A 13166-nucleotide genomic window follows, 5' to 3' on the forward strand; every position below is an offset into this window, starting at 1 on the left:
TGGGGTGCTATCCTTTTTTTTAAGTGTGTCACTGATGAAGTTTTTGAATGTCCCCTACTTCCACCTTTCCCACAAGCCGCATTTTTTTTACATTATCTTGCATGCTGTGGTGATTTTTAGGGTATGTGTCATTAGAGCAGAATCGTACCCAGTGGACCTGGTTGATGGTGAGTAACTTTCTTTCTAACTTTCTTTCTCATCTCCATAGATACCTAAGGATCCTAAAACTGTTGGAGCCTCTGTTAGTCAGCAAATGCTGTCTGGCCAGCAGTACTGTCACACAATTAAAAGTAATAAGTAGTTACTCATAGACAAATACATGCCCGGCACTGTGATGAGCAGTGGAGATACTGGCTAATGAGAAGCATCTGCTAGAGGTTGGGGGAGAGAGAGACAGAGAAAGAGAAGAGAGAGAAGTAATTACAATAGAGGGAACCGATGCTATTCAAGAGTATAGCAAGGTCTTCTCTCCAGACTTCAGGGGGTCTTTGCTGACTCCCTGTTCCTCTTTCCCAGGGATCTCTTCACTCCCATCCGACTCTCCTTGTCCCCCTCTCTGCCTCCTTACTCTGCTTCCTGAGTTACCAAGCTATCACACTGGGCAAGGAGGCAGCACAGGCAAGAGTTAATGTGGCACAGGTGGGGGGTGTATGGGCCCTGAGGGAACCAGGTAGAACAGCCTCATAAAGGGCCCCACAGGCATTCATCAAAGTGAAGAAAAGCTGCCAACACACAGCGCTCGGGATCTTTCTTCAGTCAAGTCTTCTGCTGGTGCTTTCCTCATTCATTTATCCATTTAATGTTTATTTCTCTTCTGCTGTGAGCGAGATTCTGGGTAGAATCGGTTCTACTCACCCTACCTCCTCCAACATCAGAGATGTTTCTTCCACGTATGACTGGTACTCTGGGTTGCATACCCTTTCCTCCCCTTATGGCACCCCAGTATTAAGACTTTGGTGGGACTCCTTTCTGGATCATGAAGAAGGAAGGGAGACAGAGAAGTTCCCTTTTTTTGCTGCCATCTCTCTTTTTCTGTTCCTTCCCAGGCCCAACTTCAACTCTCCACCCGGTGTTCGAAACCCAGCAAGTTTTCTCCTGTCACATCAGGCTTCCAGCTTCACTGCAGGTCCAATCTTCCTCTTCCTGTTTCTCTTTTTCTCTCTACTCATCTTCTCTGAGGGTTGATGCCCGGAATGTTAAAGCTGGACAACACTATAATCACGTGTCCACCTCCAGTGTGGAGCTGAGGAAGCTGAGGCCCAGGAGCTCTGCCTAAGGATACACATTCGAGGACAGTGCAGCCTGGGGCCTGATGCCCAACAGGCTCTGGCTTTCCCCCACCTTACAGAGACTGAGACGGACTCTACTTTGGATCCTGAGAAAGAAGAACTTGCATCTCAGCCCCGGCTCTCAGGTGACCTCCAGCTATAGCAGCCCCTGCAACAGGGAGGCTCTCCTTTCTCAATACCAGTGTCTCCCCATTTCTCCCCCTACAACACTCATGGGCTTTCAGGCATGAAGGATTCTCCCATTCAAGCTGGGGTAGTGACGTTGATTATCCATCCAAAGACCTTAACCTAAGGTTATAACCCTGTGATCCCGCAATGCTGCACTATCCCTACACGTACCCCATGGATGGGTCTGTGCCACTGTGACTCCCTCCAAAATCTCCCCATCTCTTCCCTATCAGGAGTCATGCCCCCATGAGCCCTAAAGCCTTGCCCCCCACAGGATGGCAGAAGGTCCACATCCCAACTCCACCTTCCCACGCCCAACCTTCTTCATACTGACTGGCATTCCAGGACTAGGGGGTGCCCAGGCCTGGTTGACACTGGTCTTTGGGCCCATGTATTTGCTGGCCCTGCTGGGCAATGGAACACTGCTGGCATTGGTGCAGATGGATTCCACACTGCAGCAGCCCATGTTTCTACTCCTGGCCACACTGGCAGCTACAGACCTGGGCTTAGCTACATCTATAGCCCCATGCTTGCTTGCTGTGCTGTGGCTTGGGCCCCGGCCTGTGCCATACGGTGCCTGCCTGGCCCAGATGTTCTTTGTCCACGCATTGACTGCTGTGGAATCTGGTGTGCTGTTGGCCATGGCCTATGATCGTGCTGTGGCAGTAGGGCGTCCACTGCATTATCCTCTCCTAGTCACCAAAACCCGTGTAGGCTATGCAGCACTGGCACTGGCACTGAAAGCTGTGGCTATTGTTGTGCCTTTCCCTCTGCTTGTGGCACGATTTGAGCACTTCCGAGCTAAGACCATTGGCCATGCGTACTGTGCACACATGGCAGTGGTAGAGCTGGTGGTGGGCAACACGCGGGCCAACAATTTGTATGGGCTGGCACTTTCACTGGCCGTGTCAGGTATAGATATCCTGGGCATCACTGCCTCTTACGGGCTCATTGCCCACGCTGTACTGCGGCTGCCTACCCGGGAGGCCCGGGCCAAGGCCTTTGGCACATGTAGTTCCCACATCTGTGTCATTCTGGCCTTCTATGTACCTGGTCTCTTCTCTTACCTCACACATCGCTTTGGTCGTCACACTGTCCCAAAGCCTGTGCACATTCTTCTCTCTAACATCTATTTGCTGCTGCCACCTGCCCTCAACCCACTCATCTATGGGGTCCGCACCAAGCAAATCAGAGACCAGCTCCTGGAAATCTTCACCATCAGAAAAAGCCAGTTGTAAGAGAAAACAGTGGAGTCTTCTGGTGGAGAGGGGATATACAGAAGAGAGTCTAGGGCCTGGAGGTGTGAATTATGTCAGCTTTGTCCCACAGTCTACATAGGACTGTGATAACCAGTGAACACATATTTGCCTTGAAGTCTCTACTATGCATAACCACTAGCATATGCAGGCTTTGGCCTATCCATATATCTTGCTTGGGAGGCAGGAGGCAGGGGGCTACATGTTACTATGCAGGAAAATAAGATCAGGAATTACCATGGTTCATAGTACACAAGATTTAACTTAATGAAAACTCTCCTCTCTGCTGTCATCATTTTTACCTAAGTCTCCCCATGTTTCCACACAAAATCTCCTCTACAGAGGCTAGACCTAGGTGTCTGGGAAGAGTGATGCTGCCTCAGGAGGCAAGTGTTTGGGTCCTTGCCTGGGATCACAGCCCTCTCCACTTCTGGATCCAGATTCTATTTTCAGCCTCTCCTTAGGGAAAGTTACAGGTTCATTCCCCACATTCTGAGAATCTGGATAATGTGCCCAGATGGGGGGGGTCCCAAATTTGGCCAGCATATTGATCTTTACCATTGCCAGTCCAGAGAGTCCTCTTGGTCTCGCGTAATTACTATCCCCCCACTCTCCTGTCAATATCTCAAAACTTCTCTTCCTGGGCCTACAGTCATAGGGGTCAGAGATCCAACTGAAAGAAATTTTGATATCCTAGGAAATAAGCACTTCACCTGATTGTCTGAAGTCCAGTTACTGTGGTCTCTTACCAGTTTGCTCTTCTCTGTATCCTCAGTCAAGAACACTGAATTCCTAAATAAAATCTACATTAGCACCCCCATTTGGCCTGGTCAGCATCACTAGATGTACATGATGTTGGTGCAACATGATTAAATAGGAGTATTTTGTACCACTGTGGCTAGCAGAGAACAGAGGTATTACACAGAAAGTGTCATGGTATTGCCCAACAGGTGACTGACTTTCAGTTAAGATCTGCACTGGAAGGGACACTGCGCAAAAGATCTTTTACACCAGCCAAGAATGAATATAATCGCAGGCAAAAGGCAGGGATTCACCATTTTAAGGTTGGAGAAAGCTACAGGCTGCACAGGCAGACCCAAGCTCTCCGGGAAAACTATCATAACCACAGGTACTGGAGTCAGCCATGAAGACCTAAAGTCAAGTGCAGGGCTAACCGTTCAGCAGATAGCTGCACCAAACATCATGGAATACCACACAGCAGAGGAGGCTGCAGATCTGAAAAAGCAGGTGATATCCTCTCCAGGGCCACGTGATGTCTTACCAGGTCCTCATTAACAAGGAGCTGAAGAGATAGTGCAGAAGTTCTGCATGATTTTCAGAGGTATTGCCACACTGAGGAGATGTACAGTTGTCCTTGAGTGTGGGCTCACTCATTCTCAAGAATAATCTTTTTCATGAAGTTGAGTTAAAAAAAACTCCTCAGGCAACAATTTTGTGGATAATTGTGACAAAATCCCAATCCTAATTGGTCATGAGTCTTTAAGATATCCATATTCTCTTAGATATTCCTCTTTAATAAATCTATCCTAACAAAATAATTAGAGATATAAACAAAGATGTATGCAGTAAGATATTTATTACAACATTATTATAAAGAAATGTATATGTGATGTCCTGTGTCACACATACACACACACACATTTTTTGCCTTTCCCCTCTAGTACATGAAAAGGGAAATCCTATGCAGTCAATGTTCATAAGCAATGAATTCTGTCACCTTCCCACCACAGGAAACCTCTTGTCTAAGGCACCTTCATTCCCTGGTTGTGCACAGCTCCCCGAGGCAGCTGAATTCCAAAGTTGTGCATTGCCCACTGCAAGAACCTTCTTTCTTCAAGCCAAATTCCACCCTCTTGGACATTAGTTATTTTGTTTTAGATTGAGATCACACACCTACCATGTGATGTGTTTAGAAGACTACCAGCGCTCCCTTACTCCTCACAACAACCTGAGAGTAATCCTATAATCCCTTATCCACAGTTCCAAAATAAAAAAATCTCTGAAGAAACAATATTTTTTGTTATAACTTTGGTCCAAAACCTAACCTGAAACATCACAATGGTATTTACAGTATTTATTTATCTCACTTGGTGTGAATATTCATACATTTAGGTTCAGAAATATTGATGTGTTCGATTATAGGGCACTGCCCTAAACCTCTCTGGGGTACTCCTTTATATAGGATAAAGGCACTATTTCCCTTCCTAAAATTCTGACATCCAAAACACATCTATCCCTAAAGGTTTCAAATAAGAGATTAGGGCCTTGTACAGTTATCCCTGTAGCCTAAGAGAAGTAAAGAGACTTGTTAGGGCTCTTTATCCCTCTAAAAGTTCTATCAACACTATTCTGTAGTACCCTGGAGGTTCTTGCAGAGAACCCCATGTTCCCTAAATAACAGCCCCTGCCTGTTTTATTCCTCTCATGTTCTTTAGTCCAGTCACCACTCAGATATGTTGCAGATGATCTGTCCACGGAAACCCCAGAATGTGCCACACTGGAGATAACCCAGTGAGCAGGCTATGGCCCAAACAGTCCAGCCCTTGGGCTCATCAACTCCATCCAGAACTCAGTTGTCATCTGTTTTCCTTCAGCAACTTTCAATCCTCAGACTCTATGAGCCAAAGGGAAAGACAGTCTCTTAATGTCAGGGTAGGGCAATGTGGAATGCAGGGAGCTTAAAGAATCATGATCGTCACCAAAAGAGATGATGATATGGGCTTCCGCCTGAGAAGTTCATCTATACCCAATTTGCCTCTCTTAGCCTCCTCTATGAAAATCTGAAAAAGAGATCCTCTTCACATTTCACAAATAGCCCATCATCCCCGTCCCCACCCCATCCCATCCACCCTCTTCTCATTCTGGAATCCCCTTAGCATATGGATGTACATCATCCCCTGCCCATGTTTATCAGTAACTTTCATATCTGTACCTCTGCATTTCTGCCTCCTTGCACTGTCTGTTTTGCCCCATGTCTGTGTCCCTTGTCCTGGTGTCTGTCTCTCTGCTGTCTACCTCATTTAGGATTCCTTTCTGGAGGGAACAGAAGTGCCAACCATACTGTATCAGATGACCTCTCCTGGTGTAGGGCTAGGAGGGCACTAGAGGAAGAAATTTGGGTTTGCCTGCCCTGACAAGAAGCTTGGGGTTTCTGGTTTGGCTATTGCAGCTCTCTTATGCTACCTGCTTCCTTTTCACTAAATGACTTTGCACATCCACCGAGCAGGCGCCCTCCCACCATACACTCAGGAGAACAGAAGGGATACAGTAATTTCTTCCTTTACCAAAAAGAACTACCATTCAAATTCTAGTTTAAAAAAGCTGGAATCAGGCCAACTTGGATTTGAATCCCAGACTGCCATTAACTCACTATATCCCTTGCACTAATCTACTTAACCTCTCTGAGCGTGTTAATTCACTTATAAAATGAGGAAATAATAGTATCTACTTCAAGAAGTTACTAAAAGGATTAACTAGGATAATGGATTCAAAGTATTTGGCACAGCCCCTAGCACATAGGACTTCAACAAATATCTGATTTCAGTTCCTTTCCTGGAGCAATCCCACAGCCACTGTCAAATCTTTGCTTAAACACCCAGCACCCATACCATTAGTCTAGAGAGACTTACCCTCCCCTGAGGCCAGTTACATCATGTAGGACCATTCCTTGTGCCTCATACTCATACCACCTCAGCCAGATCAGACGATGGCCAACTTCATGGGACAGCCCTACATGCTGGGCCAGGATAGGAAAGGATGCTCCCCATACAGAAGTGGGTCTTCCTAGGAACACAGGCGACTCTCCAGAGGACTCAAGAGAAGACTCTTTAGACAGATAAGAGGCAGAATGGAAGCTACTAGAAAGGCTCCACAGAGTGGCTCTTCCCCAAGGATAAACCACTGTTCTCCAGCAAACACCAGGTTGAGATCTCTGAACAGAGACACAAAGGGAAATCACACATAGTTTAGGGCTGCAGCAGGAGAGAGCCAGCTACACGCAGATCAGCCTAGGTCAGGGAGTGATACATGAAAAAAAAAATTCCTCAAATTTACCTGGGTAATTCTGGCTTCCTAAAAGTCCTCTCCAGTTACTAAGGCAACATTACCCGATTAGATTCTTATCCTCCACACTGCCACCACTCATATGGCACCCTCCTACACACACACCTGGTTTTCATTGCAATTGTAACCCACTCATTAATAATGTGTTTCAAGTTAGGCTGCACATCAGAACTGCCTGAGGAGCTTTTAGAAATCCTGATGCCTAGGCATACTCCAGACCAATTAAATCAGAATCCCTGGAGGTAGGATCCAGGTATCTATAGTTTTAAAAGCTCCCAGGTAATTCCAAAGTATGGCCAATGTTGAGAATTACTGTTTGTTTCTCAGTCTAAGTCCTGTTTTATACTTCTCCCATATCCTTCAGGACCCTTACCTAACCTCACAAAGAAGTCATCAGCAGCTGATAATACAGCACAGCAAATTGCTTCAGGAGGCTGCTGAAGGGGGAAGCCTGATTCTGTTTCCTTAAAGAACTCAGAGCAAGAAATATAAGCATACACACACATGCACTCACACAAGCACACACGTATACAAATCCACCAAACACACCTGCGTTCTTCTCCCTTAAGGAAGAGAATGGGTAAGTCACTCAAGAGCCTGGACTCGGGCTGTGGGCATAGTGAGGCTAGTAGAGTGACTGTCCTCTCCCTACCCAAGTCCCCATTATCTACAGGACCTCTATGACCTCATGTTGTAGTAGGTCAAAGCCTAAGGCCTGGGGCCTCACCTCCCTGGGCAGCTTGGGGTTCCTGCAGCAGCCACTGCCCTGCCTAACCCCTCTCACACCCCACCATGTTGGTTGGTACCCCCCACCTGCTGACACTGGATGAAGCTGATGCCACCTGGACCCTCATCAAGGATAAAGTAAGAGGGCTAAAAAGAAAGTAAGAAAGTGTGACCTAGATGGGTCTGAGCAATTTATGAGTAGGAAGACAATTCCTTGAAAGGCAATAGGAATCGATGAGAACAGTAACAAGTGCTAAGTCAGGGCAGGACTTAGGAGATCAGGAAGGCCTCCTGGAGAAAGTGACATTCTAGCTAGGCAAGTAGATATTATTCTCATGTAGAGGGAAAAGGAATGCCTGACTCATAAATGGTGCTTAATAAATACCTAAATGAGTTAATGAGCAGGTGGGTGGGTGGGTATGTGAACAGTGTCCTAATTAAAGGTACAGCATATGCAAAAGCCAAGAGGAAAAAGAAAAATGCCTATTTGCAAACTGCAAATAGTCCTTTAGAGCAGAATTCAAATGAGTAGTAGTGAAAATGAGGTCAAAGACGTCCAAGGGCCGATCACGAAGGGCCCTTTAAACTTTCTAAAGGAACTTCAATCTCTTCACAGATACCTCCTACACCTTTAGCTTCTACAGAATGGGAAATTTGGATTTTGAGCAAAATATGTAGATTTTCAGGAGCAGGCAGAGATCAGCTGTATCTAGCTGCAGGTACTCAACAAATCTCATCAAATCCAGATGGCTACAATTGCTGAATTTGGAGAATTTGGGGATCAGGTTCCAGTTAGGTGATCTGAAGGACAGTGAATTTCAAGCACCCATAGAAGGCAGCCCACCAATTTTAAAACAACCATCTTAAAGTAGTGCCTGCCAGACTCAAAGCAGCCTTAATAGCATGGGGTTCCCATCTGAAATGGAGCAGGAGCTCACCACAAAGGTCAGCCTCCAGGGAAGTAGAAATAGGAGAGTCGAGGCCTTCTGAACTATATAGCTTCAGCAATGTAAAAGGTTGGTCTGGACAAGATCAGGCAGTTTATTAGAATGAAAGTAAATATGATCATCAACTAGAGTAAAGCTACACTATCTCTCAGCATCAGAAAATTTCCCTATTCAAATGGAAAATTGTCAGGAAAGGCAAGGTAATGATTCAGGATAAATCACCGGTGGTACGTGGAAAATTCAAGGAGCAGGACACCTCTGAGTGACCTGGTTTCCTCTCTCCAGAACTGCTGAGAGTTTATTGAGTACTTTGTAATACACAGAGATAACCAAAACATGGCTCAAAAGCTCCTCATTCAGCTCAAACCAGCCAAGGTAAATCCAGGAAGAGTCTTCCACCCTCACTTTCCCAAGCTGCCCCTGGGAGATCTAAATTTGCAGTGGTCTATATTCCACAGAACTTTTACCCCGAAACAAAGCTGCAATGGAAACAACAGGTAGTGGTCTCAAATGGTGACTCTACCAAGAATAGTCACCCTAGCATGGAAATTTTATGTTCCCTAACTACTGGGGGCCTGAAGGATAAGAAAGAGGGCCTGATAACCCACCCACCCCAAGGCAAATTCATGTCTATATTCTGGGAAAAAGTCTCCAGGTACATTAGTGAGTCACCTCTTAGCAGACACGTGGACCATAAGAACCAGGTATTTGTCAAAATCCCATTAGAGAGTTACCTCCTGGGGACACTCCTATTTGCCTTATTTGTATAGGAACCTAGGGAACAAAGGAGCAACGAGGGTAGGATTCTGAAGTTATACTTGGTTACTATGCTTTTTTCATCAGGGGACAGAGCATTCTATACAAAATGTCAACCCACCAGTGCTCTGCTGTCACCCCTGGGAAATCCAAAGGGACCTTCTTAGAGCCCTGTTCTTCAGCATGATTCCCCCACCAGAGGGAAAGTATTCCATGTCTCAATGAAGCACAGGAGAGGAAGATGGGAAATTCTTCCATGCACATTAAGAAAGAGCGCCATTTACTTCCTTGGCTAGGTGACAAGAGACAGTAGTCTTCAAGCTACTTCAGCTTGTTTTAAGTGCAGACACAACTCCATCAGTTAACGACCCCCCTCTTATGCTCTGCAGTCACACTTCTAAAACAGCTCTATGTAGCAAAAAAACCAGACTGGGCTTAAGGGATCACTGATGAATTCAACCAGGCCAGCAAGCTGGGCAATGCCAGCAACAGGGAGACAGATGTGTGGGAATTGAGGGCTGAGGAAGAGAAGTAGAACAAACAGGAAAGGGACCCAAAAAGGGAATTTTACATACTCCCTAGCAGAACACAGAGCCAGAAGTCTCAGCCAGCAATATCTTTGATGAGTCGAGATCATTCCTACATACAGTTATTAGAGAGGATTTTACAAGGTTTCCCAGGTAGTCATGAAGTTAAACTTCCCAGAACTGGATTGCCAAACCAAAAAAGGCAAGACAAGAAGAACAAAACCAAGAGGAATTAGAATCCCTAAAAGCATATTGGGGCCTGCATTACAAAGATGAGGCCTCAAATCCCTAAAAGAAGTACTCCCTGTAGCCAGGGCAGAAGATGTTGAAGAATAGTCATTCCAAACCTATCTCTGTGTGCCCATTGTAGTGAATGACATCAACTACCTAACCAATCATCTAAGACTAATCCCACACGACTCCTTTTCCCACACTCCTTAACTAAGTTCTACTAATTCTATAACCTAAAGATCTTCCCCCATTATTTTAGTTCCATTTATTTAGTTTAGAAAGCCTCACCATGTTTTGCCTGCAGTAATACAATACTCTTAACTGATATTTCTCTCTCCTTATTTTGTCTTGCTGTTCAAAATTAACTTTCTAAAGCACCTCTCTGATCCTGTCCCTCTCACCCAGAGCCCTTCAAATGGCTTTCCATTGCCCTCAGGATCAAATTTCTGTTACTTAGCACACTCAAGATATTTCATAGTCTAGTTCCTGTGTGTCTGTCCCTCTTCAGACCTTATGTTTAAGTAGTGTGAAATACTGTGTTCCTGAATGTGCCCTTCTTAGTTTCTAAGTTCCAGTTTTTTAAATGGCTGTATCCTTTCCCTGGATTGACCATCCTCCTACCTAGCTAATTCCTTCAAAATTCAAGTATTACCACCTAGAAACTAGAAATCCTCTGATCCCTTTCTATCAAAGACAAAAGCTATTAAGTCACTTCTGGTCTCTTCCACACCTGGCTCTTTATTATTTTACTTAGCTGATTACCGTCTACATCTTCGTCTCCTCCATTAGACTCAGCTATGATAAGATGAGGTCGAAGTTTTATGCTTTTATGTATTCCCAGTACCCAGCAGGGTCTGGCAAATAGTAGACAGAACTAGACAGAACTAAGAAATAAGGAGGAAGCACGTCGTGGAGATGTAATTGCACAGTGAACAATGGGAGGGTCAATCTAGAGTAGGCTACCAGGTAACTCCTGACCCTAACTCAGTCACTGACCTGTAAACTGGCCATCTGCAGGTCATCGAGGAGCGCTTTGGGCCCAATGTAGTGGCAGTACCTTTCCTGTCGGATGCAGCCTGCTATGACCTACTGGGTGTGCTAGTGAAGCAGTCCCGCCCAGCCCACACCCGCCTGGCTTTACCGGGTCGGCAGGGTAGGCGGGCACTACAACCAGTGGGGCCACTACCAAACCTCCTGGAGCAGGCAGGGTCCGAGGGTGCCTTTGCCCACTGCACTCGGGAATACTCACCAAATGGCCGAGCAGAGATAGCCTATGAAGAAATGCGACTTTTGGAAGGGCACCCCTGCCGGATCCGCCTGCACATGGGTGGACTGCGCAAGAAGGTGGCCTTCCTGCTGCTGCCACCAGGGCAGGTGAGCCTACAGCAAAATCTTCCCTGGCTCCGAAGCACCCACAGCATCTATGTCATCTACCAGGTCTTCTCCTGTTCCTGGCTGCAGCTGGGGCTGTTACCTACAGCCCGTGAGCCCCAGCTGCTCCGGTTACAACGGTCACTGCCTGTTGCCTTCTCCTGCCTCAAGTTTTCACTGCAGCCCAAAGGAGTGCTGGGACCACAGAAGCCTCTGACCAAAGATCCACTGCCCCATGGTGCCAACTGGGTCAGACCCAACCTCGGCATCATGCCACCTCTGGCCCTCACATCAGTCGCTGCCAATACCCCTGAAGCTGCTGATGTGCCCCCACCTGTCCCAGGCCCACCTACACCACCTCCTCAGGAAGGGCCGGAGGGCAGACCCACCAGATTCTCCTACAAGGGCCGAAACCCCTTCCGCAGGGGGCCCCAGATGTTGTCAGGTACTGCAAGGTGTTATGAAGCTGAAAAGGATGGGATTGGGTAAAGGGGGGAGGGCATGGGGAATATAGGAGTGTGTGCCCAGCAATGTGTGGGGAACCCCGAACTCCACACTGGATCCCAGTGACAGGGGATGGAGTGAGGGAGCCAGGGGCAATGAGGTGGAAGCATGGTCCTGGTGAGGGGGTGGGCACAGCATAGAGGGCCAGGGAGGGACCAGGGAGGCAGAAAAACCAGGGCATGAGTCAAGCTGTGACTATCCCCAACCCTGGCAGAGAACTGGCTCTTCAGCCCCCGCAGCCCCCCACCAGGAGTCCAGGGTGGGGGCCCCGGGGACCCCGACCGGCACTCCATGTCCCTGCCCCTGCTGCAGGGTCTGTCCTCAGAGTTCGACAGCGACGAATGAAGCTGAAGCGAGAAACACAGGGGGCAAGGCCCCCAAGATCTGGCATAGGGATACTGGCCCCCAATAAACATCAGCTGCTGCTGCCCAAAACCATCCTGGGCCCATGCTGCTTCTTCCTTCGGGGGTCGGAGGAGAGTCCCTACTTTTTCCCCTAGGCTCCATGACCCCCTCACCCATTAAGGGCAGCATAAGAAGCACCCTGAAACCTTGGCACCAATGTCCTCACAAGAGACAAAGTACCCCTGACCTCCCCATTTATGTACAACCTTCCTGGGGCCACAGCCCAGAAAAAAGGGTGGGAAAGAAGAATGAGCACAGAATAGAGATTTCCCTTTTATACATATTGCAACAAGTTCTCCATAAAACATTCATTGGAAATAAATTAAAAAGTCCTCTTGCCACTGCCTCCAAACATAAAAAGGAGCCTATAACCCGGCCCCAGCCCAGGCCATGTGAGGCCCTGATTGTCCATGGAAGAAAGTTAAGGATTGAGGGGCCCGAAGCCTGAGACAGGAGGGCCAGATCCCTCCTCTGAAGTATCCAACAAGAAAGGCGAGGTGACAGCATGGGCTTGGGAGATGGCAGCCAATTCCTTGAGAAACTCAGGGAAAATGACTGCACAGTAGACCGCATTCTTGACTCGCAGAGCCTCACCTTGGCGCTCAGGGGCCCCACCCCGAGGGGGCAAAACCGGAGTTGAAGCCCCAGGGGAGCCCCCACCTAGGCCAAGTCCTGCGCCGTCTCTCCCAGGCTGAAGAACCAACTGTGCCGCCTGCCGGGCCCTGGTTGGACTGTGTGCATGCCGCAGGAGCAACTCCCCCAAGGACGGCCTCCGGCTCTTCACTGGGAATAAATGGGTATTGGGGATTGTGAAGGTACTGGGGTCAGGCACACTCTCTCAGTCTGAGAGAGATGCCCCCCTCCCTGGGTTCACAAACATCTCAACTATGACTCTAAAACCAA

The 13166-nt window shown here is 47.5% G+C and overlaps 3 protein-coding genes across 11 annotated transcripts in view; 2 read left to right on the plus strand and 1 right to left on the minus strand.

Annotated features, from left to right (window-relative positions):
- Positions 1–1729: 1729 nt before the first annotated feature.
- On the plus strand, positions 1730–2695 carry LOC131821764 (olfactory receptor 52W1). The gene has a single exon (XM_059158070.1). The coding sequence runs from the start codon at positions 1733–1735 to the stop codon at positions 2693–2695; it is 963 nt and encodes a 320-aa protein (XP_059014053.1). The 5' UTR covers positions 1730–1732.
- A 1598-nt stretch (positions 2696–4293) lies between these two features.
- FHIP1B (FHF complex subunit HOOK interacting protein 1B) overlaps positions 4294–13166 on the minus strand; it is a 31956-nt gene continuing 23083 nt past the window's right edge. For all 9 annotated transcript variants that reach the window (XM_059134526.1, XM_059134565.1, XM_059134590.1 and 6 more), the window contains exon 12: positions 4294–13046. In XM_059134526.1, coding sequence (XP_058990509.1) covers positions 12685–13046 — 362 coding nt within the window. In that variant the 3' untranslated portion in view covers positions 4294–12684. The remainder of the gene's footprint in view (positions 13047–13166) is intronic.
- On the plus strand, positions 7578–12203 carry C1H11orf42 (chromosome 1 C11orf42 homolog). Its single transcript, XM_059134603.1, has 3 exons — positions 7578–7660; positions 11001–11799; positions 12073–12203. Exons 1-3 carry the CDS (start codon positions 7589–7591, stop codon positions 12201–12203), a joined length of 1002 nt encoding a protein of 333 aa, XP_058990586.1. The 5' UTR covers positions 7578–7588.

This window comes from Mustela lutreola, chromosome 1 (assembly GCF_030435805.1).
Source record: "Mustela lutreola isolate mMusLut2 chromosome 1, mMusLut2.pri, whole genome shotgun sequence".
Lineage (NCBI taxonomy): Eukaryota > Metazoa > Chordata > Mammalia > Carnivora > Mustelidae > Mustela > Mustela lutreola.

What these genes read in the sequence shown, in the direction of transcription:
- LOC131821764 (XM_059158070.1), top strand. Translation starts at nt 1,733, where the DNA reads ATGGCAGAAGGTCCACATCCCAACTCCACCTTCCCACGCCCAACCTTC.
- C1H11orf42 (XM_059134603.1), top strand. Translation starts at nt 7,589, where the DNA reads ATGTTGGTTGGTACCCCCCACCTGCTGACACTGGATGAAGCTGATGCC. An exon ending in GGACCCTCATCAAGGATAAA is followed by an intron (nt 7,661 to 11,000) that starts GTAAGAGGGCTA and finishes GGCCATCTGCAG; the next exon opens with GTCATCGAGGAGCGCTTTGG. An exon ending in GGGGCCCCAGATGTTGTCAG is followed by an intron (nt 11,800 to 12,072) that starts GTACTGCAAGGT and finishes CAACCCTGGCAG; the next exon opens with AGAACTGGCTCTTCAGCCCC.